The 27226-nt window shown below is 42.6% G+C and overlaps 1 protein-coding gene across 7 annotated transcripts in view; it reads right to left on the reverse strand.

The window, feature by feature from the left end:
* LOC137420571 (peroxisome proliferator-activated receptor gamma coactivator 1-alpha-like) overlaps positions 1 to 27226 on the reverse strand; it is a 186777-nt gene that overhangs the window by 44978 nt on the left and 114573 nt on the right. For 6 of the 7 annotated variants that reach the window (XM_078772533.1, XM_078772531.1, XM_078772537.1 and 3 more), the window contains exons 3-4: positions 24201 to 24461; positions 21628 to 21747 (exon numbers count right to left, since the gene is read on the reverse strand). In XM_078772533.1, coding sequence (XP_078628659.1) covers positions 21628 to 21747; positions 24201 to 24461 — 381 coding nt within the window. The remainder of the gene's footprint in view (positions 1 to 21627; positions 21748 to 24200; positions 24462 to 27226) is intronic. The other variant, XM_078772532.1, reaches the window with a different exon arrangement.

Consider the following 27226-nt stretch of genomic DNA (forward strand, 5'->3'; position numbering starts at 1 on the left):
CTTTGGATTCAACAGCGTGAAGCCGAGCCAGGTGTGAGGCAGGAGCACCAGCCCATAGGGGAGAACAGTATTCCATTGAGCTGCGGATGAAAGCCTTGTATGTGGTGAGGAGCTCAGGTGTGCCGAGGAAGGACTTCGCACGACGGAGGATGCCCAGTCGGCGACTGGCTTTGGAGGCCAGCTTGGAAATGTGGTTTTCCCAAGAAAGATCATGGCAGATAGTGAGACCCAAAAGCTTGAGTGACAGAACTTCTTGGAGAGGATTGTTGAGAAAGTAGATGGGAGGGTTGTCCAGTCGATCTTTTCGGAGAGACATAGTAAGAGAGTGAGATTTGGCAGGATTGAAAGACATGTTCCACTTGTTTGACCAGTCTGTGATTTTGTCCAGGTCTTCAGAGAGTGAGGAGGCTGCAGACTGCCGATCTGAGGGAAGAGGAATGGAGCGGCAGAGAGTGGAGTCATCAGCAAAGAGATAGAGAGGATTTTCCAGAGAGTCAGAGAGATCATTGATAAAGACCAGAAAAAGCACAGGGCCCAGCACACTTCCTTGGGGAACTCCAGCCTGAACAGGAAGGGGAGATGAGAGAAATCCATTCAGGGCCACACGTTGACTACGACCAGAGAGGAAGTCCGCAAGCCATGCATGGAGATTTCCATGGATACCATAGGAGGAGAGTTTGGTGAGCAGAGCTGGGTGCCAGACCGTATCAAAGGCCCTTGATATGTCAAGGGAGACAGCTCTGATTTCCTGTTTGGCATTGAGGACCTCCATCCATTGTTGAGACAGCAGAAGCAGCATGTCCAGAGTAGAGTGACCTGGTCTGAAACCAAATTGATGATCAGAGATCAAGCCATTGGAGAAGAGGAAAGATTTCATATCCGAAGCAATGATGGATTCCATGACTTTGCTGATAATTGGGAGCAGGCTGATTGGTCTGTAGTTGCAAGGATCTGTTTTTGCACCTTTTTTGTGTAAAGCGGTAATGTTAGCTGATTTCCAGGATGCTGGCAGATGACCTTGAGCAAAAGATAGGGTGAAAAGAACAGAGAGAGGGTGAGATAGAGCGGCAGAGCAGGATTTTAGGACCCGTGGGCTGATGCCGTCTGGTCCAGTTGCAGAATCAGAGTCGAGGTTTGACAAAAACTCCTCCACCTTGTCAGGAGAGAAGGACACAGAGTCCAGGAGCAGTTGGGTTCGACTGGGAAAGGTGGGAACAGAGAGAGATGGGTTTGGGACTAAGGATTTTGAGGCGAACACAGAGTTGAGGCATTCGGCTTTGTCACGTGCGATGTCAACTGTGTGGCCATTTGAGGTAAGGGAGGGGATGGAGGGGGAACAAACACCAGAAACGGATTTGACCAGACGCCACCAGGATTTGGAGGAAGGAGACAGGTTTGAGAGTTCATTCTTGAGTGAGGAGAGATAGTGCTTCCTGGCACTCCTGAGGGTAGACACACACTTGTTCCGAGCTTGGTGGAAGGAACTGAGATTTCCTTCAGTTGGATTAGCCTTCCAAGAGGCAAAGGCAAGTTGTTTCAGGGCAACTGCCTCACCACAAGATTCAGTGTACCATGGACGGGAGGAAGGGTAAGACAATTGAAGGCGAGATGGGATAAATCTGTGCATGAGAGAGATCAGTTTGCTTTGGAAGAATTCCCAGGAAGAATTGATGTCAGAGGCAGTGGAGATGGGAGACCAATCCAGACGATTGATGGCTGCTTGAAGACCGTCCCATTCGGCCTGAGTGAAATGCCAGACTCGTCGACGCTGAGGAGGCTCTCTGAGAATGGCCAGAGAGATGTCCACTTTGACAAGCACATGATCAGAAGAACCGATTGGAGCAGAAGAAGAGCAGCAGACATTAGCAGGGAAGTTTGTCATAACCAAGTCTAGAAGAGAAGATACTCCATTGGCTGAGATCCGGGTCGGGAAATTGACAGATTGTGTCAATCCCAGTGAGTCACAGAAGTCCTTTGCTGAGGTGCCATGACTAGTGAGAGAGGAACCCACACCCAACCAGGTGGCATGATGACAGTTGAAGTCACCACATATGAGGAAGAGAGAGTTGGGATGAGTGGATAGAAGTTGGTCCATGTTGTCAGACATTGAAATGTAGATGGAGTCATCACTGTTTGGGGGACGGTACAGAACACATATGAACAAAAGGTGGGAGCGGAGAGGAAGCCGTAACCAGAGGTACTCCTGCGGGTGAGGAGGAAAGAGAGCAGTGCAAGGAGAGTGAGGAAGAGAGTTTTTGACAAAGATAGCCACCCCACCACCAGGCCGAGGCTCAGGTCTATCATACCGGAGGAGGGAGTAACCAGGAAGAGATATTAAGGAATCAGAGACATCTTGAAGGAGGAAAGTCTCTGTTAAGCAGATCAAGTCTGGATTGTCAGAAGCAACCTGTATGGAGAGATCAGTCAGGTTTGAGCGAAGGCCCCGGATGTTTGAGGTCCATACCGTTAATGAAGAGAGAGGGGGAGCATCGGGTACAGGACAGGGGAGGGGAGGAGTTGGGTAAGATGAAGGATGAGAGGGGGAGGTAGGGAGAGCAGTTGATAGTGTTTCAGATGTTGCAGAAGAGTTCCAAGAAAGGGAAGGATGAGGAGGATGAAAGGTTTGCTGGTGAAGGGATGCGGCACAGTGAGGGGTTGTTTGAGGGGGGCAGAGGAAAGTAGAAGGTTTGGGGGGGTGGAGGTATGAGATAGAAGGGAGACGAAGTGGGGAGGAGGCAGCTTGGAGGAGGAGGGGGGAGGAGAGAGAATTGGAGAGGAATGGTATGGGGGGAGAATTGAATGGGAGGGATTGAGGGGGAGTTTTGAAGGGGAGGAGTGAGGGGGGAGTTTAGGAGGGGAGGGGCAAGGGGGGAGTTTTGGAGGGAAGGGGAAAGGGGGGAGATCAGGAGTGGAGGGGCAAGGGGGGGATTAGGAGGGGAGGGGCAAAGGGGAAGTTTAGGAGGGGAAGGGCAAGGGGGGAGTTCAGGAATGGAGGGGCAAGGGGGGAGTTTAAGAGTGGTGGGGCAAGGGGGAAGTTTCGGAGTGTAGGTGCAAGGGGGGGGATTTGGATGGGAGGGGCAAGAGGGGAGTTTAGAAAGTGGATGATTAATGAAAGACGAACATTGATAACAAATTGGGTTTGTTGTGATTTTCAAGTTAGCAATCCGGTTCAGGATGATGGAGGAGGGATGGAATGAATGTGAATTTAGACCATGTAGTGAGGGAGACGTATAAGATATTGAATTTCTTTTTTTTGAAGTGGAATGAGTTGGAGAGGAAATTGAGAAAAGCCTTTTAAATAGGAAGAAAAACAGCGTGTTGTAATATACCACTGAATAAAAAACAGAAGGGGAAAGGTTAAACATATTTAAAAATATTTAAACAGAACTATGAACAATCTTATATGCACAAAAATACCAACGGGGGGAGAGCCGAGAGGGACCACCACGAGTCACGTGAACAGGGCAAACGGTGGATGGCAAGGAGATAATGGGGGTGGGGCGAACAGCACACCTGGACAGAAAATACAGGATGAGACAACAGTACACGTGGAGAAAATAAAATAAATGTTTTTGTTTTTTTTTGTTTTTTTTTGGGGGGGGGGTGGGGATTTAGAACGTTAGACAGTATTATGTTCGGGGTAGAAGGGAAAAAACCAAGAGCCAAGCAAAACACACTTAAGTTAACAAAACACCGACGGGGGTACAACTACAAGGCCACACACGATGAGCAGAAAACGATTAATTAATTAATTACGAGTTACAGGAAATTCAAACCAAAACTAACTATAATCAAACAATATCACATGGACGATAAAATAACGAATTGAAATTTGACAATCTATCTGGGGAAATGGGGGAGAAACACGTGGTCGAAGAACGAACGAATGAATAAGAATGAATAAACGAATGAGCACAGAGAAGGTAGTCTTTTTTTTTTTTTTTTTTGAGTTGAGATTTACATAAGGAAGTAGGCTTTGGGGTGGAAAGACTGCGAAAACAGAGAACGAAAGTTATTGGATCACAAACGACAGGCGCTGAGAGAAAAACAAAGCCTCAAGGTTGTACAGTGTACACTGTACAAGACCTCGAGACGACACGAATTAACGCGATTTTCAATACAGGTATGAAAGATTTGCACCGAAAATCTTTGACGGGACAATATACGTACATACACCATAAAAGAAATACAGTTATAACGAAAATACAAATTGGAACAATGACTTAACTTCGATTTCGATGGAGAGCGTGGAGACCTGCGAAAAAACGAACAGTCGCCAGCAAGACCGGAAACGGAAGGAGACCTGGGTTTGATTCCTGGTCTGGGCATGTAATTTCCCCACATATATCAATTTAAATACATACATATGTATGTGTGTATATGTGTATATATGTGTATCTATCTACTTGTACATATCTGTATATATGTGTGTATATCTGTATATATGTGTATACAGTCACGTGAAAAAGTAAGTACACCCCATGTAAAGTTTTGGCTTTTTCAACATATTTCAACATACAGCTATTTGATCTTCATTTCAACAATATTGACAGATAAAGGTGATATAATATAACAAATATCATGAAACATTTACATTTTGTAGTCCATTGTATAATTTAAATAAACATGAATGCAAATTTCGCATGTGGAAAAAGTAAGTACACCCTTGGCTCTAATAGGTGGTATTGCCCCCTTTGGCAGAAACAACCTCAAGTAGGCGTTTCTTATAACTGTCTACCAGTCTCTGACATCGACTGGGAGAAATTTTTGCCCACTCCTCCATGCAGAATTCTTTCAGCTGTGCGATGTTTGAGGAGTTTCTTGCATGCACAGCTCATTTCAAATCCCCCCACAACATCTCGATGGGATTTAGATCCGGCCTTTGACTTGGCCGTTCCAGAAACCTCCATTTCTTTCTTTTCAGCCATTCCTTGGTGGATTTACTGGTATGTTTAGGGTCATTGTCATGTTGCAAGGTCCACCTTCGGTTGAGCTTCAACTTTCCGACAGATGGCCTCAGATTATCCTCAAGCACCCTCTGGGACAATGAAGAATTCGTAGTGGATTCTATGATGGTGAGCTGCCCAGGCCCTGATGAAGCAAAGCTGCCCCAAACCATAATATTTCCACCACCATACTTTACAGTTGGTATCAGGATCTTGTGGTCAAATGCTGTGTTTGGTTTTCGCCAAACATGCCTTCTGGTACTGTGGCCAAATAGCTCTACCTTTGACTCATCTGTCCAGAGCACATTGTTCCAGAAGTGCTGGTCTTTGCCACGGTGTTCATTGGCAAACTTTAGTCTTGCCCTGATGTTCTTTCTGGACAGCAAAGGTTTCCTCCTGGCACAGCTCCCATGTAGATCAATTTGTGCAGCCTCTTACTGATTGTAGACTCGTGCACTTTGACATCAACAGTGGCAAGAGCTACCTGTAGGTCCCGTGATGACATTCTGGGGTTCTTCGAGACTTATTTCAGCATCTTGCGGTCTGCTCTCGGGCTGAACTTGCTGGGGCGGCCTGGCCTGAACAAGTTGGCAGTTGTTTGGAATCTTCTCCACTTGTAGATGATCTTCCGGACAGTCGAATGATTGATTTCAAATTGTTTGGAGATCATTTTAAATCCCTTCCCAGACTTGTCGGCATCTATAACCTTCTTTTTGAAGGCCTCAGAGAGCTCTTTTGATCTAGGTGTGGTGACGCCGCACACTTCAACAACAAAGAGCAAACCAAACTAAATGTCTGAGGTTTAAATAAGACAGGTTCCTCCAAGATCCTCTCTAACGATGTTCTAATCATTTGCACCTGAGCTGGTGCACCTGATTCTAATTTTAGATATTTGAAGTAGTGATAAATGTCGGGGTGTACTTACTTTTTCCACATGCGAAATTTGCATTTATGTTTATTTAAATTATACAATGGACTACAAAATGTAAATGTTTCATGATATTTGTTATATTATATCACCTTTATCTATCAATATTGTTGAAATGAAGATCAAATAGCTGTATGTTGGAATATGTTGAAAAAGTCAAAACTTTACATGGGGTGTCCTTACTTTTTCACATGACTGTACACACACACACACACACACACACACACACACACACACACACACACACACACACACACACACACACACACACACCCATATATTTCAGGCAATTTAACTCTCATCCGAAGGACGACATGCTCTGAGGTCAGCATCACTTACTGGCTCTGCGCCAGAATAGCTATTTGATTTGGATTCAAATGTAGAGTGGAACAAATGAATGATCAGACGACTTAGAGAGAGAGAGCATGCTACCAAATGAGCTACCGCTACCATTCCTCAGCTTACAACACCCAGCCTTCCTTGGAGGTCTCCTATCCAAAGACTAGCCAGGCTCATCTGCACTTACCTTTCAAGACGTTATGGCACTGGGTGCATTCAACCTTTCCATAATTAATACCCTCAAGCTAAGCTCATTCATATTAACATGAAGTCTATGCTTTCCGATGGCCTCACGAGTATATTGGAGAATGTATGAACATTTGTTGTATTGTAAAATTGAAACATTTCATTCACTCCTCACCGTTTGAATTTTTATTTAAGCACAGATGAATATCCTGTTTTAATTTGTTATTTTTCCTTTTTGTGCTTTCTCCTGCCTGTCCAATGGGTGAGCAGATGGTGCGGTGGTTGTCATGTCGCTAGAGGTGGTACTTTTTCACCAGTCTGGCTCTTCTTACGCTCAGCCTTCCTCCGCACCCCCCCCCCTCCCCCATCCGCCTCTCCTCGCTCATTGTTCCACTTCAGTGAATTTAAACGTGAAAAAAAAATCAACTCTGGATTATTGTTAACACATGCACGAAAACACACATACACACACAAAAAATATTATCAAGTCTGTGGCCGATGAAAACCAGCCTTGGATGGATAGCCGGCCGGTCTTTACTCCGAGGTGAACTCCGAATAATTGGCGGTATTTTTTGGCGAACATGGGACAAAAGGCAATGGGGTGCTTATCTGAATGGACCTCACGGGGCTTATATCTGAAACCCACGAACACAGAAACACGACACTAGAAATGAAATGTATAATAATAGATTTAATGAAATAAATCACAGAAGTAAAATGAATGGTGAGGTAAATTGAATATTTCCTCATGTGAGACGTCTCCACTCAGACACGAAAACAGACAGGGGAATGATTAAAGAAAATAAAAGGAAAACCCCCTTTTGCCGGCACTCAGCTCTGGTCTCAGCGAACACTTTGGTGGGGTCTGTCTACGAGAGGACTGCGCATTGAAGCGCCAAAACAATGGTGCCGGTCAATCGTGCGAGCACACCGCGCCATGCAGCAGGCAGCCAAATGTCTCCCACTCATTTCCGGGCCAGCCAGCACAACACGGTCCACAGCTCCTCCGAAGAGCACCGAGTCGAACAACACGCCCTCCTTCAACGTGGCAAAGGCTCCACAAAGCTCCAAAATGTTCTCTTCACAGAAAGCACACACGAGCCAACTGCAGCCGAGAGCCAGAGACAAAGGTGTCCGCCTACCACAAAGCCAGCATGAGAGAGAGAGAGAGAGAGAGAGAGATAGAGAGAGAGAGAGAGACACCTTCTTCTTCCTCCTCTCCACGATCGTACACGAGCCAGGAACAGCCAAGCCAGGGACAAAAGACAAAGAGTGACCACCTGATATGATAGCCAGAACGAGAGAGGGAGAGAGTCAAAGAGACACCTTCTTCTTCTCCTCCTCTAACCTTCGCTCTGACCGACGTCACCCCGACCAATCACCGAGTTCCACTCAATTGCTCCATGGTCCGACTGGACCAATGACGAAGCTCGGGGCATGGTCTGCCGGTTACGATAATTTCCACGCCCCTCATCCCACTCTGGGGGTGTGGTCCTGTTCCTTAGTCGGTTGGTGGGGTGGGGTTTACTTGTCGTAGTTTATGCCAGCAGTTGTGGTTGAATGGAGCGTTTTTATGGCCAGCTCCTTATAATTGTAAGAACGTAGGGGAAATCACAAGAGGAAATCACATATTGGGGAGATTAATCTTCGACGCCAGAGCTAATTAGCATGTCTTCACCCACGGTGTGAAGAACACATAGACAACCTTAAGCTCACAGTTTTTCGACTTGCATACATCGAGATTGGCTTCCTACTCGCACGCTGTCCATGCTAATACTACACATTCCTATCTGTACTCGGGTATTTCATCCTATACCCCCACAAAGGTAGATACTTCGACACCTGGGAGGGCTCTCTTCCACCTTCTTAAACCCGCATATGGAGATAACAACCAACACGCACACAGGTACATTAATTACAAAGACACAGAGTCATTAGAGACACAAAGAGAGCAACTGCAGAAGGAAGTAGGACAAATACAACAGTTCAGGAAAGAAAAAAGACACCTAAAACTAAAAAAGTGGATCCAAAGAATAAAAAACAAACAAAATCGAAAGCAAAGACCTCGACTGTTTGGGTGCTGAAAACAAACGCAAAATAGAAATGATAGCAAGGAAGATAAAAACTATGAAGAAGGGAACAACAGGAAAAAACAAAACACATGTTTGAAAGTAACCCAAAGAGATTTTACCGTGAATTGTGGAAACAAAAGCAGAATGTGTCAACTCCCCCTGAAAAAAAAACTGGAAAAACTCTGGAAAGGAATTTTTGAAGATCGAAAAGAAACAAAAAGGAAGCGGCTTGGATCCAAAACTTGGAAAAGAAGAAGCAACATCTTGAGGAAATGCCCCATTGATTTTTGATGAAGAGAAAATTGGAAAACAACTTTTAAAATGCCAAATTACAAAAACCCAGGCCCAGAAGGAATTCCACATTTCTTGCTAAAACAACTTTATGCTCTTTACAATCACTATGCCAGGACATTTAACAAACTGATCCAAGAGGAAAAGGCAAGGGATGAGTGGCTCGTATAAGGGAACACCTTTCTCATCCCAAAATCAGAGGAAACCCAACCTCCCCACAAATACAGGCCGATAACATGCCGACCAACCACAAACAAACTGCTGACAGGAATCATCACAGAAATGATGTACCATCATCTAACACAGCAAGGAGGTTTAGAGGCAAAATGAAAGGGATGTAAGAGAGGGTGTTATTGAACAACTGACCACCTAATACTGAACAAGGCCATACTTGAAAATTGCAAGATGCGAAGAACTAAATTGTTCACCGCCTGGATAGACTATAAGAAAGCTGTTGACAGTGTCCCACATTCATGGATGATAAAATGCATGCAAATATACAAAATACAGACTTGGCATTTAATATGGAATTTTTTTTTTTCTTCACTTGGGTTTACTTTCTGAACTCAGTATATCAATCTGGTGAGTTTCTTTTACCCTTCGGTGATGTCTTTGTTGAAAGAACCATGTCACTGATTGTCTTTCGCAGCAAGAAGTCAATAACAGGATTATATCACAGGTGGCGTGACAAAATGTAAGGCCAGGTACATTTGACGATTGGCTTCACAATCGGGTATATAAGGGTTGTTGCGTTCTGTATTAGTGGAAAACAACTGCTGCACATCTACAAAAGTTATTGCTGCTTCCTCTGGAGATGGTCCATCAACTTGACAATGCTGTTTGTCATGGAGTGGTGGCTTTACGAAATTCTGGCATGAAACAGCATGCTATTGCTCGGCAGTATGGCATCACTCAAGGTCAGGTGTCAAAGATCCTGAAACGAAATGCTCAGAGGGGTGTCCCTACTCTAATACCGAGGCCAGGACGTCCACGCAGAACCACAAGGAGAGATGATCGCCAGCTGCACCAGTTAGTCTGCAATGGCCGTACCAAGTCAGCTAATCGGCTTAGGGCTGAGTGGCAGCAACTGACAAATGTACCTGTATCCAGAAGGCTAGTCAACCAACGACTGGTTCAAGCAGGCTATCGTGCCAGGAGTCCCCTGAGAAAGCCACGCCTGACCAGACAACACAGCCAGCGCCGATTGCAGTGGGCCAGAGAGCACCGTCAATGGCGGCCAGGACACTGGAATCCCGTGACCTTCAGTGACGAGTCTAGATTTCTGGTCTATCGTCAAGATGGCCACGTCCGAGTGCGCAGACAAGTGCAAGAAGCCCACAACGAAGATTGTATAGTGCCAAGAGTCCAAGCTGGAGGTGGTGGGGTGACCGTTTCGGCTGCTTTTCATGCAGGGGGAAAAACTGACCTGGTTGTTCTGAATGGAAACCTGAACCAGTTCAAGTACAGGGTCATTCTGGAAGAAACATTGCTTCCATTTGCTCGTGCAGCCTTTCGAGGAAACTTTGTCTTCCAAGATGACAATGCACGGCCTCATCGTGCTCGCATGATCCCAACACTTTCTTGCTGACCGTGGTGTAGAGCATATGGAGTGGCCTGCCATGTCCCCGGATATGAATCAGACAGAGAACTTGTGGGCAGAATTAACGCGTCAAATCGACAACTTGGACCAGCAGCCTACCTCTGTGCATGAATTGCAGCAGGGTGTCACTGCATGGCAAGCGATTCTTCTCCAAACCTTGGCAAATCTCGTGAACAGCATGCCTCGACGTGTACGTGCTCTCCTGGATGCTCGTGTGGGTTACACGAAGTACTGAACTGTAATTTTACTGTCCGTCATCCCAGTCATAATTTAGCTTTTGTTTTTGTTGAAAAAAAATTTGGCTAATGTGCAAAATAAAGAAATACTTCTGGAAAACGTGCATAAGTTTAACACAGTACTGTCTGTGAATTGAGTTCGATATCAGTTTACATCACTTTCAAGGATCAATTTATTTGCTTCGAAATGTCAAATGTGGTTTTTGTTTCTTTTAAAGGTCACATTAACAAAATCTAGAATAATTTCAACATAATTCCAATGAACTTTTGGTTCTAAGTCATCTTGAAAAGTAAGTTCACCCCCACAAAAAAAATATTCCATATTAAATGCCAAGTCTGTATCCATAATCAAGTATATCAAGTAAGACCAAATGTATATCATAATCAAGTAAGACCAAATAATCAAACTGATTTAGAAAGCAATGGAGCTCTGGAATACCACATTGATATTACAGCACTCAGAAGGAAATATCGAAATACCAGATGTGAAGGTACGGCATGGAATCTTCCAGAGACGGTCTTTCCCCTCTTCTGTTTTGTCTGGCTCTGGACCCACTAAGTAACCTCATCAATGAACAAGGACACTGATACACCCTAATAGAAGAACATCCAAATAAATAGGAAAGGTGACACATCTGCTATACATGGATGATTTAAAGCTCTTCCCACCAAATGACAAAAACTTGACAGAACATCTAAAACTAGTAAAACAGTTTTCCCGAGGACATTCAAATGGAATTTTGACGAGACAAGTGCGCCAAGTGCGCATTTGTACAAGGTAAACCAACAAACACAGACAACATAAAAATTGACCTTGAAACAACAATACAGCAGTTAGAAAACAAAGCATCGTACAAATACCTTGGAGTAGAAGAGGGCCACTGAATATATCACAAAGAAATGTGTAAAACAATCACCAAAGAATACCTACGTGGAACGAAGCTGATCCTGAAAACATACCTCTCCCCAAGAAACAAAATCAAACCAAAAACCAACTCGCAGTACCAGTGTTCCAATATAGCTGCGGAATAACAAACTGGGCCCAATCAGAAATCAACAAGTTAGACATCAAAACAAGAAACTCCTGACCATCCACAAAATGTTTTACAAAACCAGTGCATCCCGAGAATGTACCTGCCGAGACGAGAGGGAGAAAGCAGCCTGATGGAACTCAACCAGGTGCACAGAGCGACAAGTGTAGGGCTATCTGAGCATGTAAAATGCTAAAAAGACTATTGGATGCAATTTGTAAACAAACATGAACACAACAAACCTGAAAAAGTATCCCAAACTCCCCTTACAAAGAATTTCCAAAAAACAGGTGTGAATAGAACATGCCACACAGGTAAATTAAATAGCAACAAATGCAGCCCCAACAATTGCAAAAAAGACAAAATAAATATATAAAAAGAAATATCAAGAAATAGACACCAACAACTGGGAGAAAGACAAAAGAGCAGGAAAATACAAAAACAAATTGGACAGAGTGGGGATAGACAAAGAAGGATCATTGGAATGGCTAAGAAGAGGTCAGCTCAAATGGAACGGAGAACGAATCATAATAAATGCCCAAGATCAAGGACACTACACCAAAGGATTAAAAAAGATGGCGGGACTGATCCAGATGGACAAGTGTAGATTATACAAGACAGAAACAGGAAGTACTAGTCACCTGCTCTCGGGATGCAAAAAACTATTATCAGAACAACTTTACACACAACAGCACAACAAAGTATGCAAAGTGATTCATTGGCATACCTGCAAAAATTTAAAAGTCCCAGTACCAGAAAACTCATGGAATCATGAACCAAGGGCAATCATTGAAAATGAGCATGTCATGCTCATGTATGACCTGATGATTCCATTGAGCGTGCACATAGAAAACAAAGCATTGCATCCGGATATTGTAGTCAGGACCAAAAATGAAAAGACAGCATTGATGATGAGATAACAGTACCCAGCGATTTTGGCCTAAACAACATAGAAATCAAGAAAATGACCAAATACCAGGACCTCAAAAATGAGGTCAAGATATCTTGGAAGCTGAATAGCATCAACATTGTACAGGTGATAATTTGAGCACAGGAATGATGAAGAAGAACCTCACTGAGATTTCATAAACCATCCCCAAGAACATTACCACAAATGAACTGCAGTTGGAAGCTGTCCGAAGCTCGGCGACGACCCTGAAAAGAGCCCTCGGACCAAAACTTTGAGAATAAGAAAACTTCACAAACTGGTCCATGAATTATATGATCCCTTATTGAAACGAAGGTGGATACTTTGAGACCTGGGAGGGCTACGTTCCACCTTCTGAAACTCGCATATGGAGACAACGAACGACACACAATGCTCCTCGTCGTACTGAATACAGCTATAAAAGGACAATACGTATCCAAGGTCCAAAATCAATCTCTCGTAATGCATCAAACTCCACGTGTACCCTCATCGGGTCAACGGGTTTCAGAAAGACCAAAGCAAAGGTGTCACAAAACCCGGTCAAGAAAGTACCGGGTTGCCTGACTGCCAAACACAATTAGTCACCTGTCCCGTCAATTAATGTACGGGTGGGGAGGTGTGCTGTGGCATGCATGAATAAAACACAAGCTGGAACCGCTTCCTCTCCCCTGGTCCATCTCATTGAGATCCACCTGCGACTCTGGACACGCGCCATCTCGCACGCTGTTCCCAGTTGGTACTTTTCATTCCCATTCTACCTAAACAATGACTCTCCAATTATCACTGAAGGCACTTCAAGGTGAGGCCTGTTTACTTTGCACAACAAAGTTGATGTAATACCCAACACTGAAAACCTGCCATCTAAGGTTATCGTAATTAAGCAAAATGAGTAATGCCATGGAAAAGACCTCAATGATTAAATCGACCTTTGCTTAACAAATGAGATTAAATGCCATGAATCAACTTTCCTGATTGTGTTCATTTTTATTTGATAACATGTCATGATGTTCCCTAAGCAACAGTCCATGGACCCATTACATATGGATATGTTACCTTATCAAAATTACAAAGGTGAACATGTGTAAAGGAAGCAAAAAACCACAATAAAACCCCCATCACTCATCTGGATGCTACATGGTGTATATTTAACTATTACATGGGGGGAGGGGGAGGCAGGCAGGTGTGTGGAATGTGATTGGGGTCATTCAATGATGCTACCATGGTGAATATGAACCATTGTGGGGGGGGGGGGGGGGAAGGGAGGGGTTGGGGTTGCGTTAATTCATAGATGCTACCATGGTGCATAGATTTAACTGTTATGGGAGGAGGGGGGAGGTGTGTGGGATGGATTTGGGGTCATTCATAGATGGTGAATATGACCATGGTGAATATGACCTATTGTGGGGGCGGGAGGGGGGCAGGAGGGGTTGCGTTGATTCATAGATGCTACCGTGGTGAATATGAACCACTGTGGGGGGCAGGGAAGGGGGGTTGTGTTAATTCATAGATGCTGCCATGGTGAATATGAATCCCTGTAAGGTGAGAGCGTCTCAAAGTGGTGTTACTATCATGAGTGCTGACTGCAGGCCTGTTCCACCAGAATGGATTTATTGTCACGTATGAACCCGATTTTAACCTTCAACTCGATCACGGATGCACGGAAGAGCTAATCTTAACCCAGGGTCAGAATTCACGACCCGCAAAAGTAACGAATTGAATCAAACTTTGGCCATCAAGGTAAAGACTCAGTAATGATTAGCTTTGAAGTTAACACAGGTAAGTAGAGTCATTCATAATTTGAGATTGTCGATGATTGGTTAATGAGTTCGTAATGATTTATTAATCATTTATCAATAAACTTGACAATGCCTAATGAGCAGTTTCTCTTAAGCAGAATTCCCTCTTTTTGGAATGTTATTTTTCCAAACCCATCCCTTGCCAATCTTAATAGATCTCAGTAGTAGGGAAATGGGGGTTCTAAAACACACCCAATTTTACATTGAAGTGAATGGAGGAAATGCATTGGAACTTATGAACTACCCCCCCTATTTTCCCATTTTTATCCAATAATTTATCCCAACCCATTTTTTTTGCCAATACTTTTTTTTTAAAACCAAATCCATGGGGGCTATAAACCACATAATTTTATATACATATGGAGAACCAATGAATATTTGTTGATTCTAAAACACTCATACCACAACATTTTCTCTCATACTTTCTTTGAACTCATATAGAGAGCCAATTCATATTTGACGGTTTTATTTTAGGGAGTAACTTAATTTTCTTATTGCACTAATCACAATCGAGTATATTGATAAATAATATTTTGAACTTGGTTCTTGGTTTAAACTTTTTTTTCTTTTTTGTTGTATACAGATCGAAGCTCGTGTAAGAGCTAACTTTAATCACAAAACGTACACACAAAACATACAATAAAGGGAGCGGGAGACAAGATGGGGGGAGAAAGGGAAGCACACAAGTACAACAGCAGATAACAGGGACATCAGAAGATCTGTGGGAGGGAGAGGGCTTGGTGGGAGGAGGCATGGGAAGGGGTGGGGGGGGGGTGGGAGAGGTATAAAACACATGGACACTGCTCGGACTTCCAGGAAAGAAGTCGGTATTTCAAAAAAGTGGATCTGGGGTGAATTAACGGGGGTAGAAAAGATCAAGATGTTGGATAGGGGAAGATAAGAGATGGTGGTGAACAGATGTTTTAAAGACCTGGAGGGAGGAGTGGGATTTAAGAGAGTGAGAGAGTTTGTTCCAGAGACGGGAGAAAAGAGGAATGAAAGAGTGAAGGTGAGCAGAGAGTCTGGATTTTGGCAATTTCACCAGAAGAGGGTTGCTGGCAGATATTGTGCGACCTGTAGGAATATTTGGGGGACAGAGCACAGAGAGAGCTGGGGGCGCTAGGCCAGAGAGGAGTCGGTAGAAGACAGAAAGACCACCAACCTGCCTGCAGTGAGCGAGTGAAAGGCCCTTAGATTCAGCTTCATCGCGGAGATTACAATGATTCTGAATGCTTTGGTTTCTACAGCGTAAAGCCGAGCTAGGTGTGAGGAGGAGCACCAGCCTAGAGGGGAGAGCAGTATTCCCTTGACAGGCCGCTGAAATTTTTTTTGTGGTGAGGAGCTCAGAAGTGCCCAGAAAGGACTTCACATGACGGAGGATGCCCAGTCGGCAACTGGCTTTGAAGGCCAGCTTGGAAATGTGGTTTTCCCAGGAAAGATCATGGCAGATAGTGAAGAACCTACATGTGGAATTTTGAAATAAATAATCAGCAAACTTACTTGATTCTAGCTGACAGTTTCTTGTTGTGTAAATTTAAATTCACTAAGGCTGCGAATAACACCAATGCTACACTCGTAAATGATTTCTTCTGGAAAATGTTTGATTGTGTGCTTTTGTATATTGGATCACAATAGGTTGAAGTGGTTGATTATGTCTCTGCTACATCTGAAATAATGAAATTTACACTATATTCGTTTAGTGATAGAATGGGTAAGGGTTCTACCAAAGGTGTTATTCCTGATATGGCAACGGGAACAAAAGCAGACTCTGGTTATAGTCAAAGAAAGTCAATGTATAACGATGATACAAAAGCAGATAATAGTTTTACCGTAGCAGTTCCCCTTAAGGGTATATTTGGATTTTATGATTATGATAAAGTTCTGCATGGACTTAAAATTAGATTTCAACTGCAAAGGAATGATCATGAAAATATACTGCTTTTTGGGACTGCTAATTCTTTTGGTGATATTAATAAATATGTTATTTATGATTTGTGTTGGTATATTAGCGAATATACTCCTAATCTTAAAACGGAAGAGATGTTAAATATAAGACTTAACTCAAAGGAACCACTAAATGTATCATACCTTAAAAGAAGATGCCAACACGTTCAACTGAACCAAACTACCTACATGTGGAATTTAGGTGTTCTGGAAGGTAAGCCACGATACCGATGGCTTATTTTTGAGAAACCAGATGGAGATGAAGGTACTGATAAGAATAATGCATTGAGTGATAATGCTAAGGTGAAGAGCAACTTCGGGTTTCACTGGATGGAACATTTTACCCACGAGATTAATTAATTTACCCACATTTTACCCACATAATTTTCATCAATTTTTTTTATTTGAAGTAAAGTTTTATTATATAAATATGGTGATTACAAAGTATCGCGACATTTGTAATCGTGAATATAAATATTATAACAAACACTTTCAAACCCACAAACACATTCAATCTCTTCAAACAAATATCTCCACTTGAACAAGAAACAAAACATTGTGATGTCTGCTCTAAAGATGTCTTAAAGGGTAGTTATAAGAAACACCTTCAATCACGCAAACATAAGAAGAAATATTATTATATTATTATCACACATAAGAAGAAAGCCAAAAGTAAGAGGGGATACTTGGATACTCTATAAAAACGCTGATGAAGCATTTAAGGATGAAGCATTTAAGGACATATAAAAACAAGATTGTTTTGATTTGAAGAACCAGGACCATCTTCATTCATTGATACCGTTTACATGGTCAAACAAAGTATTGAAATTCTAATTTAAAACACATTGAGTGAAATCAATACTTCTAAGGTTTATATGGGAGTAAAATTGAATAGTATGACAAGACAAGGTGATGAAGAAACTCCCCACATGAGAACAAACTCTCACTTTATCACATCATTCCAAGATTTCTTAGGATGTGATGTTTATGATAAACTCCAAAGACAAGAACTGGATGTTGATAATTGTGTGGTAGGTTGTGGATTCCTTATTTTTAAAAATAATCTTTTTAGATATGCACATCTTGAAATCAGACCCTGTTTGTGCTTCTTCTTATATTGATTTACCGAAAGAGATAGAGCTTAAATGGGCTGTTAGTATTAAAAACAATGATAATAAATGTTTTCTATACTCTGTTCTTGTTCACCTTCACCCGCATAAACTTAATCCTAACAGGGTAGGTCATTACTTACAATATATTCATGAACTTAATGTTAAGGATTTGAACTTTCCAATGTCATTGACAGATACTCCAAAATTTGAGAAAAATAATAATATATCTGTTAATGTACAGTGCATTCAGAAAGTATTCAGACCCCTTCACTTTTTCACATTTTGTTATGTTGCAGCCTTATGCTGAAATCGTTTAAATTCATTTTTCCCTCATCAATCTACACAATACCCCATAATGACCAAGAGAAAACAGGATTTTAGAAAGTTTTACAAATTTATTAAAAAGAAAAAACTGAAATATCACATTGACATAAGTATTCATACCCTTTGCTATGACACTTGAAATTTAGCTCAGGTGCCTCCCATTTCTCTTGGTCATCTTTGAGATGTTTCTACACCTTGATTGGAGTCCACCTGTGGTAAATTCAATTGATTGGACATGATTTGGAAAGGCACATGCTGCTAAAAAAAGGTAGTTCTTACTTGATGTATTATGAATATGAATATGAATGAGTGATCGTTTTAAGGCCATTTTTTAGCGGGGGTTAGCCTTGCGGGCCCCATGACAATCATGGTTCCCTGTTTGAGGCAATGTTTTTATGGCTGGATGCCCTTCCTGATGCCAACCCTTGGTCACGCTCTTACAATGCGCAGGGATACAGTGTGCCTATTCTGAATCAGGGTACACACCGTGATCATTCATCCCAGCAAGCTGGTACTCAATTTGCTGACCTCGGAAGGATGACAGGTTGGGTCAAGCCCCCTGGCGTTAATTCAGCGATCGACCGGGATTCGAACCCAGGATCCTAGGATCCCAAGCCGGCACCCTAACCGCTAAGCCAATGCCAGGCTAACGTCTTACTTGATGTATTATGATGCTAACAATTACTATTCATGGGCTGTGTCTCAGGCTTTACCTTATGGAAAACTTAAATGGGTAAAAGAAAATAATTTTGAAAAAGTTTTACAAAACACCAATATAGCTTCTCAAAAATAATTATGTAAAGCTGAAGTTGGGTATTATTTTGAGGTCGATTTAAAATACCCAAAAGAACTCCACAACAAACACAAAGACCTGCCCTATGCCGCTGATAAAGAACGCCCAAGAAAAGAATGGCGTAGCAGTTATCAACAATCATTTCTTACTGCAGGCAAACCAACATAAAAACTACTTACTACATTATATGATAAAGGGAATTATGTTTTACATCAAAGGAATTTAAGACAATATTTATCTGCTGGTTTGACAGTGAAGAAAATTCATATAATTTTAGAATTTAAACAAAGTCATTGGTTAAAGACCTATATTGATTTTAATACAAAAAGGAGAGCAGAAGCAAAAACAGATTTTGAGAAAGACTTTTATAAATTAATGAATAATGCTGTATTTGGAAAGACTATGGAAAATGTTAGCAATAGACAAAACATAAAACTTGCGACATCTTGGAAACAAGCATATAAATTAAATAATAAACCAAGTTTTCAAAGAGTGGAGGTGTTTTCAGAGAACGTTTGTGCTATTCATATGATTAAAGAAAGTATTGAAATGGATAAACCCATTTATATCGGAACATCAATTCTTGATGTGAATAATAACAATAACAAAGAAGAAATATGTGAAAAAATATAAATCTACTTTATATGGATACAGACAGTTTTAGTTTGAAAATCAATACGGAAGATATTTACAAGGATATGTCTCAGGATGTTAATATTTATGATACAAGCAATTATAAATCAGATAACAAACTATTCTCCACAAAGAATAAAAAGGTTATTGGAAAGTTTAAAGATGAATTGGGTGGAAAGATAATGAGTGAATTTGTGGGATTGAGAGCAAAGGCTTATGCTTATAAATATATTGATAATAATATTGAAAAGTGATTAAAAGTTAAAGGGGGTAAAGAAAAATGTAATCAAAGGAACAATAAACTTTGAACATTATTACAACTGTTTAACCTTTAACCTTCATCCTCCCAACGGGTGTCCGATCGGCCCCTGGGTGGGATATTTTGTCTGTCAAATTTTTATTATCTGCACTTTGGTATCTAGATTTTAGGAGTTTGTTGGTCTACCCTAGCCTGCTTCAGGGCATGTGTTACTTTCAGATGCTGGCAGGGTATTAGGTTGTAAGATTGATTTTTATTCTGGGGTCCAAACGGACCCCAGCAAAAATTGGCAATTCCATATTGTGTTGTAGATGTGTAAGAAGAGTATAGAAAAATGAATACAATAAGAAGTTATAAACATCAATTATATACAGAGGAGGTAAATAAGAAGGCAGTGGGGGCTTTTGATGATAAGAGGTTTATTTTAGACAATGGAATTGATAGTCTCCCTTATGGTTATAAGTGCTAAAATAAGTGTTAAGACAATATAAGAGTTAAGATAATTTAAGTGTTCAGATAAACATAAGAGTTAAGATATTTAAAGGATAAGTAGAAGTGTTAAGATAAACATAAGAATTAATTTTTAAAATGGGATGGGGAGTTTTAACGGGCTACCGCCGCATTTTTTACTGGTATTTAAATGACAGAACAAAGCAATAACCAAACCAAAGAATGGAGAAAATCACAGCCTTGGTATAAAAATGGAAAACATCATGAATGTGAGAAATATCAAATAAGTCTTATTGAATAAATAACTAAAATAAAAGTAGATAAAACAAATAAGCGGATAAATTTAAATACAAATAAGTTGGAGGATGTAAAGAAAATAAACATCCTTGAATGGACAGAAAACTTTGATGGTTTTGAAGAAATCAATGAAAACATAATTTACTACAATCTAAAAATGATATATGGCTCAGGAGGTGCTCAAACAAGAGCAATAAGAGGGGTTTATCATTTCATCTCTGACCAACAAAGATACTTAAACCAAGAACCAAGTTCAAACATACTATTTATCAATATACTCGATGGTGATAAGTGCAATAAGAAAATTAAGTTATTCCCTAAAATAAAAAACATAGTCAAATATTCATTGGCTCTCTATATGAGTTCAAAGTCTCTATTTGAGCTCTCCATTTGAGTTCTCACACCTAGCTCGGCTTCACGCTGTTCAAACCAAAGCTTTCGGAATCATTGGAATCTCCCGCGATGAAGCTAAGTCCGAGCGCCTTTCACCCACTCACCGCAGGCAGGTTGGTGGTCTTTCTGTCTTCTACCGACTCCTCTCCGGCCTTGCTCCCCCAGCTCTGTCTGTGCTCTGTCCCCCAAATATTCCTACAGGTTGCACAAGATCTACCTGCAACCCTCTTATGGTTAAATTGCCAAAATCAAGACTCTTTGCTCATGTTCACTCTTTCATTCCTCTTTTCTCCCGCATCTGGAACAAACTCCCTCTCTCTATTCAATCCTACTCCTCCCTCCAGGTCTTTAAAACAGCTGTTCACCACCATCTCTTATCCTCCCCCATCCAAAACCTTGATCTTTTTCTACCCCCGTTATTTTACCCCAGATCCACTTTTTTAAAATTCAGACTTCTTTCCTGGAAGTTCTAGCAGTGTCCATGTGATTTATACCTTTCCCACCCCCTCCCCTTTCCCGTGCCTCCGCCCCCCAAGCCCTCTCCCTCCCACAGATCTCCTGATGTCCCTGCTCTCAAATGTTGAACTTGTGGGCTTCCCTCTCTCCCCATCTTGTCTCCCGCTCCCTTTATCTTATGTTTTATGTATCAGTTTGTCTTTTTGTGATTAATATTAGCTCTTACACGAGCCTCGATCGTGTATACAAAAAAGAAAAAAAAAAGAAAAAAAAGTATAAGAGAAAATTGAGTGGTATGAGTGTTTTAGAATCAACAAATATTCATTGGTTATCCGTATGTATATAAAATGATGTGTGGTTTTCGTCCCTATGGATTTGGTTTAAAAAAAAGAAAAACATATTGGTTAAAAAAAATGGGTTGGGATAAATGATTGGATAAAAATGGGGAAGTAGGCGGGTAGTTCATAAGTTCCAATGCATTTTCCCCATTCACTTCAATGTAAAATTGGGTGTGTTTTAGAACCCCCATTTCCCTACTACTATTCTCGATGCGTTACTCAGACCTTGTTATTACATAGACCGTGAGCCATGGACGTGCACATACGCATCTTACCTTGAAGGGGAGGGGCAGGCGGGCACGTTCGGCAGGTGGCACGCGGCACCTCACGCTGCCTCCGACACGATGCTCGTAGCTCTGCTGGGAGTTCGGTGGTGCAAGCAGAAGCTTTTTCAGCTGGGGGGAGCGATGGGGGTCGGCAGGTAAGTGTGTAGGAAGAATAATGAAAAAAGGAAGAAGTGCTGCTTGTCTAACGCGTAGGGTGAAGAAGGGGGTATAAAAGGAACTATTAATGGCAGAAAGAGCTGTGATGGTAGTTTACAGTAATTAAACATTCAAGCTCAGACAATCCTTAATGAACACTGGTCCACTTCCCATTCCAAGCTGCACCTCCCCGGCCCCCCTCATATACAAATAATAATCCTACCAGATTCCTCATTGCACCGGTGATGATTCTTCAAGTCTTCCATGTTCAAGGCCTCTCCATTAGACAACTACAGCCGATCCTCTCGTGGTCGTATTTTTGATGACTGGACAATCCTTCGCTGAGCCGGTTCTGTATTTCTTCCTTTTAACCATCAACGACTACAGTAGTTTGTACTTGATACAACTAATGTGTACGGCAGCATTTACACATCTTACTATAATTCACCAAATGTCCGTCCGTCTGTTCGAAGATACCGTAAAAACTGCTGAACCGATCGAAACGACATTTTGGGTGGGTAATCCTGGGATCCCCAGGAGTAAAATAGGCTATTTAGTTTTCCCAATTTCAGCTTTAGTCTCCAGCATTCTCAGGTTTGGACTCCCGCATAACATTCGCGTTCACATAACGTCCATTGTTCTCATTGTGACGATGTTGTTTTCCCGGGTGCTGCACAAACGGCTGCACCGATCGCTGCACAGACTCGATCGGACTCGGTGACCCCGGACAAAGACCTTTTATAAGGACATGGGTTGAATCCCTGCTTGAGAGAATTCTAACCCATTTCAACTGAAGGAAACACGTATCGGGAGTACATACGACATAGCGATTGTGAACACAATTATCGATCACGATTCACGACCACAATCATCACGATCATAGTGAATCGATCACGATTTGAAACACGATGGAATAATATTTACGGATATGAACAGTGATGTGGCTTTTATTGAAATTCTAAAGACTAGAGAAATACCCGTGCTACGCACAGGTGGGGAGGCCAGAAGCAAACAGGCAATGCAGATATGGCGAATGCTAAAGCATGAAACCAATAAATTCCACATTCCTGTAGCACCTTCAGTCACACGTCAGACATGGATAGCAAGTTCGTGAAGGACTTCCATGAAAAACGTACCCGTTTGTTTGCGAACCGGTACGTTTTTCATGGAAGTCCTTCACGAACTTGCTGTCCATGTCTGACGTGCGACTGAAGGTGCTACAGGAATGTGGAATTTATTGGTTTCATGCTTTAGCATTCGCCGTATCTGCATTACCTGTTTGCTTCTGGCCTCCCACCCGTGCGTAGCACGGGTATCTCTCTAGTCTTAATATAATTCACTAAATGTCTGTCTGTCCGTCTGTTCCCAGGTACCGCAAGAACAGCTCAACAGATCGCAACGAAATTTTGGGTGGGTAATCCTGGGACCCCCTGGAGTAAAATCGGCTATATTGTTTTCCAATTTGTCCAATTTCCAAATTTTCCAATTTTCCAGTTTTTCCAAACACGATGGAATAATATTTACCGATATGAACAGTGATGTGGCTTTTATTGAAATTCTACAAATACTGTTTAGATTTTGATGATTTGCGTGTGATGTGATTTAACGGATGTTTATATAAATCGTTTTAAATAAAAAAAACCCCTTCAATTTCTGATATTTTGCCTTTTCATTTGGGCCTCACAATTGAAGCCCCGTCTCCCAATGGAAGCCCCGCCTCCCAATTGAAGCCCCGCCTCCCAATGGAAGCCCCCCCTCCCAATTGAAGCCCCGCCCATAGGGCAGGTACCGTTGCTTGTCATTTTAATACCTCAAATCCAGAAGTGCTTGCCAAAGCGTGCATCACAAGGTAACCATCACAAGGTAACCATCACAAGCTACAATGCAGTATTTATCTTTTACTCAATAGAAACTTGAGGCCACTGCGACGGCTACAGATCGATAAGGTTAAAAACGAGAACACCGAACTCTCGTCTGCTCTGCTGATACGTGTCTGCAAGAACGCAACCACAGTGGTGACGTCACCATTAATAGCAACAAGGAGGATCCATCGAGTCTAGCCCAGGTTGCAGACCTGGCTAATGGTGGAACCGGTCAAGCGAGCGTTCCTCTCATTTATACAGGGATATTGATTAATGTCAAAGATCAAGTTGGTTTATCGAGTAGGAAGAGGGTGGACGACGTGCTGCTGCTACTACAAGGAAATTAGGAGGTCCACAGAGACACTGTAACCATACATAGATGAAAAAACAATGGTGGACAACATCAGCTGGTAGTTCATCTTAATAAAATTATGCATTCAAATACAGTTGTTGTTTTTATCGATAAATTTGCAAAAAAGACAAAACGAATGACTTTCACTCGCTTCTTGTGGATTCAGAACAGACATCTGGAGAAAATGTCTCACACGTGCCAAATGGTCTTACCAGCGAGGGCTCCTCATCTTCTTGTTCCGAAGACGTCAACAGCACATGGGTGCTACCCGCCGCTTGCTCCTCGGGTGTTACAGGCCGATGGTGGATGCTGGGAGCGGTGGCGGAACAACCGTCTTGGGCATCGTCATCGGAGGTGACCGCGGCCGGGCCGCCCTCATTGCCGCCAAGACCCGCAAGCCCGTCGATGTGGCTCAGACCCTCTGCCAACACTGCAAGCAGCGAATCCTCCATGTCTTCTCCTCCTCTCTCCTGCTGGCACAAGATGAGGACATTCAGGTGAATAATTGGTGAGTATACACAAGGTGAGGGCAAGGAGGGTCGGACTTGTTTGGCATCCACAAGATAATGATGTTGGGGTTGACGATTGTCTGGTACACAGAGGGCGGGAACATTTGTATTGGTACCTGGCTGGCATGTACAGAAAGGGGGTATTGCATTGACACTTGTCTGATATACACAGTGTGAGGGGTTACTACTTCTCTGGTATACACAGTGTGCTGGTATACACAGTGTGAGGGGTTACTACTTCTCTGGTATACACAGTGTGAGGGGTTACTACTTCTCTCGTATACACAATGTGAGGGGATACTACTTCTCTGGTATACACATTACACAGTGTGAGGGGTTACCACTTCTCTGGTATATATAGGGTGAGGGGTTACTACTTCTCTGGTATATATAGGGTGAGGGGGTACCACTTCTCTGGTATATATAGGGTGAGGGGGTACCACTTCTCTGGTATATATAGGGTGAGGGGGTACCACTTCTCTGGTATACACAGTGTGAGGGGTTACTACTTCTCTGGTATACACAGTGTGAGGGGTTACTACTTCTCTGGTATACACAGTGTGAGGGGTTACTACTTCTCTGGTATACACAGTGTGAGGGGTTACTACTTCTCTGGTATACACAGTGTGAGGGGTTACTACTTCTCTGGTATACACAGTGTGAGGGGTTACTACTTCTCTGGTATACACATTACACAGTGTGAGGGGTTACTACTTCTCTCGTATACACATTACACAGTGTGAGGGGTTACTACTTCTCTGGTATACACATTACACAGTGTGAGGGGTTACCACTTCTCTGGTATATATAGGGTGAGGGGTTACTACTTCTCTGGTATATATAGGGTGAGGGGGTACCACTTCTCTGGTATATATAGGGTGAGGGGTTACTACTTCTCTGGTATATATAGGGTGAGGGGTTACTACTTCTCTGGTATATATAGGGTGAGGGGTTACTACTTCTCTGGTATATATAGGGTGAGGGGTTACCTCTTCTCCGGTATATATAGGGTGAGGGGTTACTACTTCCCTGGTATACACAGTGTGAGGGGTTACTACTTCTCTGGTATACACAGGGTGAGGGGTTACTACTTCTCTGGTATACACAGGGTGAGGGGTTACTACTTCTCTGGTATACACAGGGTGAGGGGTGACTACTTCTCTGGTATACACAGGGTGAGGGGTTACTACTTCCCTGGTATACACAGTGTGAGGGGTTACTACTTCTCTGGTATACACAGGGTGAGGGGTTACTACTTCTCCTGTATACACAGTGTGAGGGGTTACTACTTCTCTGGTATACACAGGGTGAGGGGTTACTACTTCTCTGGTATACACAGGGTGAGGGGTTACTACTTCGCTGGTATATACAGAGTGAGAGGTTACTACTTCTCTGGTATATACAGAGTGAGGGGTTACTACTTCTCTGGTATACACAGGGTGAGGGGTTACTACTTCTCCTGTATACACAGTGTGAGGGGTTACTACTTCTCTGGTATACACAGGGTGAGGGGTTACTACTTCTCTGGTATACACAGGGTGAGGGGTTACTACTTCGCTGGTATATACAGAGTGAGAGGTTACTACTTCTCTGGTATATACAGGGTGAGGGGTTACTACTTCTCTGGTATACACAGGGTGAGGGGTTACTACTTCTCTGGTGTATACAGAGTGAGGGGTTACTAATTCTCTGGTGTATACAGGGTGAGGGGTTAGTAGTTGTTTGGTATACACAGCATGAGGGGTTAGTAGGTAGTTGAATGGAATACATACACACAGGGTGAGGACATTGGTGTTAGTACTTGAATGGTGTACATGAATTGAGAGCACTGTGGTACTTGGTTTCCTGCTTGCTTTGTTAAACTTTGTATTATATAGAAACCTGACAAACGTAGCGTCATGTACAGGTAGTGGGCAAAACAATGGAAACACCAATGTAAAATCACTGAAAAGGTTGTTGGGCCACCACGTGCGGCCTGTATACGCCGTGGCAGTCGCCAGCGTCTGGAATTGTGCAGGAGGGACGCGGCGCCATGCTTCCATGAGAAAGTCAATCAATTGACACCTGTTTGATGGAGGTGGAAAACGTCGTCTCAGGGATCGTTCCAGAATATTCCATAAATACTCGATTGGGGTCAGATCTGGTGACTGAGAAGGCCATGACGTGTGGTTAACATCAGCGTCATGCTCAACAAACCATTGGGTGAGCACACACTCTGTGGATCGGGGCATTGGGGTGGTCGCCTCTTCCAACCATGCGAGCCATAGTTATAGGTAACCAGGCCTGTGCAGCATTTTTATACATGACCCTAAGCATGCTGGGACGTCATTTGCTAAATGAACACACGGGCCACACCTGTGTGGAAGCCATTGCTGGGTGTCCCTCATTTACCCAGATGTTCCATTTTCTGTCCACTACCTGTACATTGTACAAGCATGCGTTCATTTTGACTTACCAAGTGGAGGCTCATGTAGACATGACAGAAGACACTACTGACATACAACTACTAGTTCATGTTGTGTCTGTGCATCTTTGATTCCCTGTACCCATTTTACCATTAAACACCCTTGAGGAATTGTTGTTGTTTTTTGTCCCACAAACCCACACAACACATCTAAGTTCAGGAAGTGTTAAGGACAGTGTCCTGGTTTGGAGGAACCCTTTCAGACATTCAGCTCCTCCATGATTATCATTTAACGATCACTGGCTTCTTACACACGAGGAGGAAT

Source organism: Myxine glutinosa, chromosome 2 (genome assembly GCF_964187855.1).
Source record: "Myxine glutinosa chromosome 2, kmMyxGlut1.1, whole genome shotgun sequence".
In the NCBI taxonomy this organism is placed as follows: Eukaryota; Metazoa; Chordata; class Myxini; order Myxiniformes; family Myxinidae; genus Myxine; species Myxine glutinosa.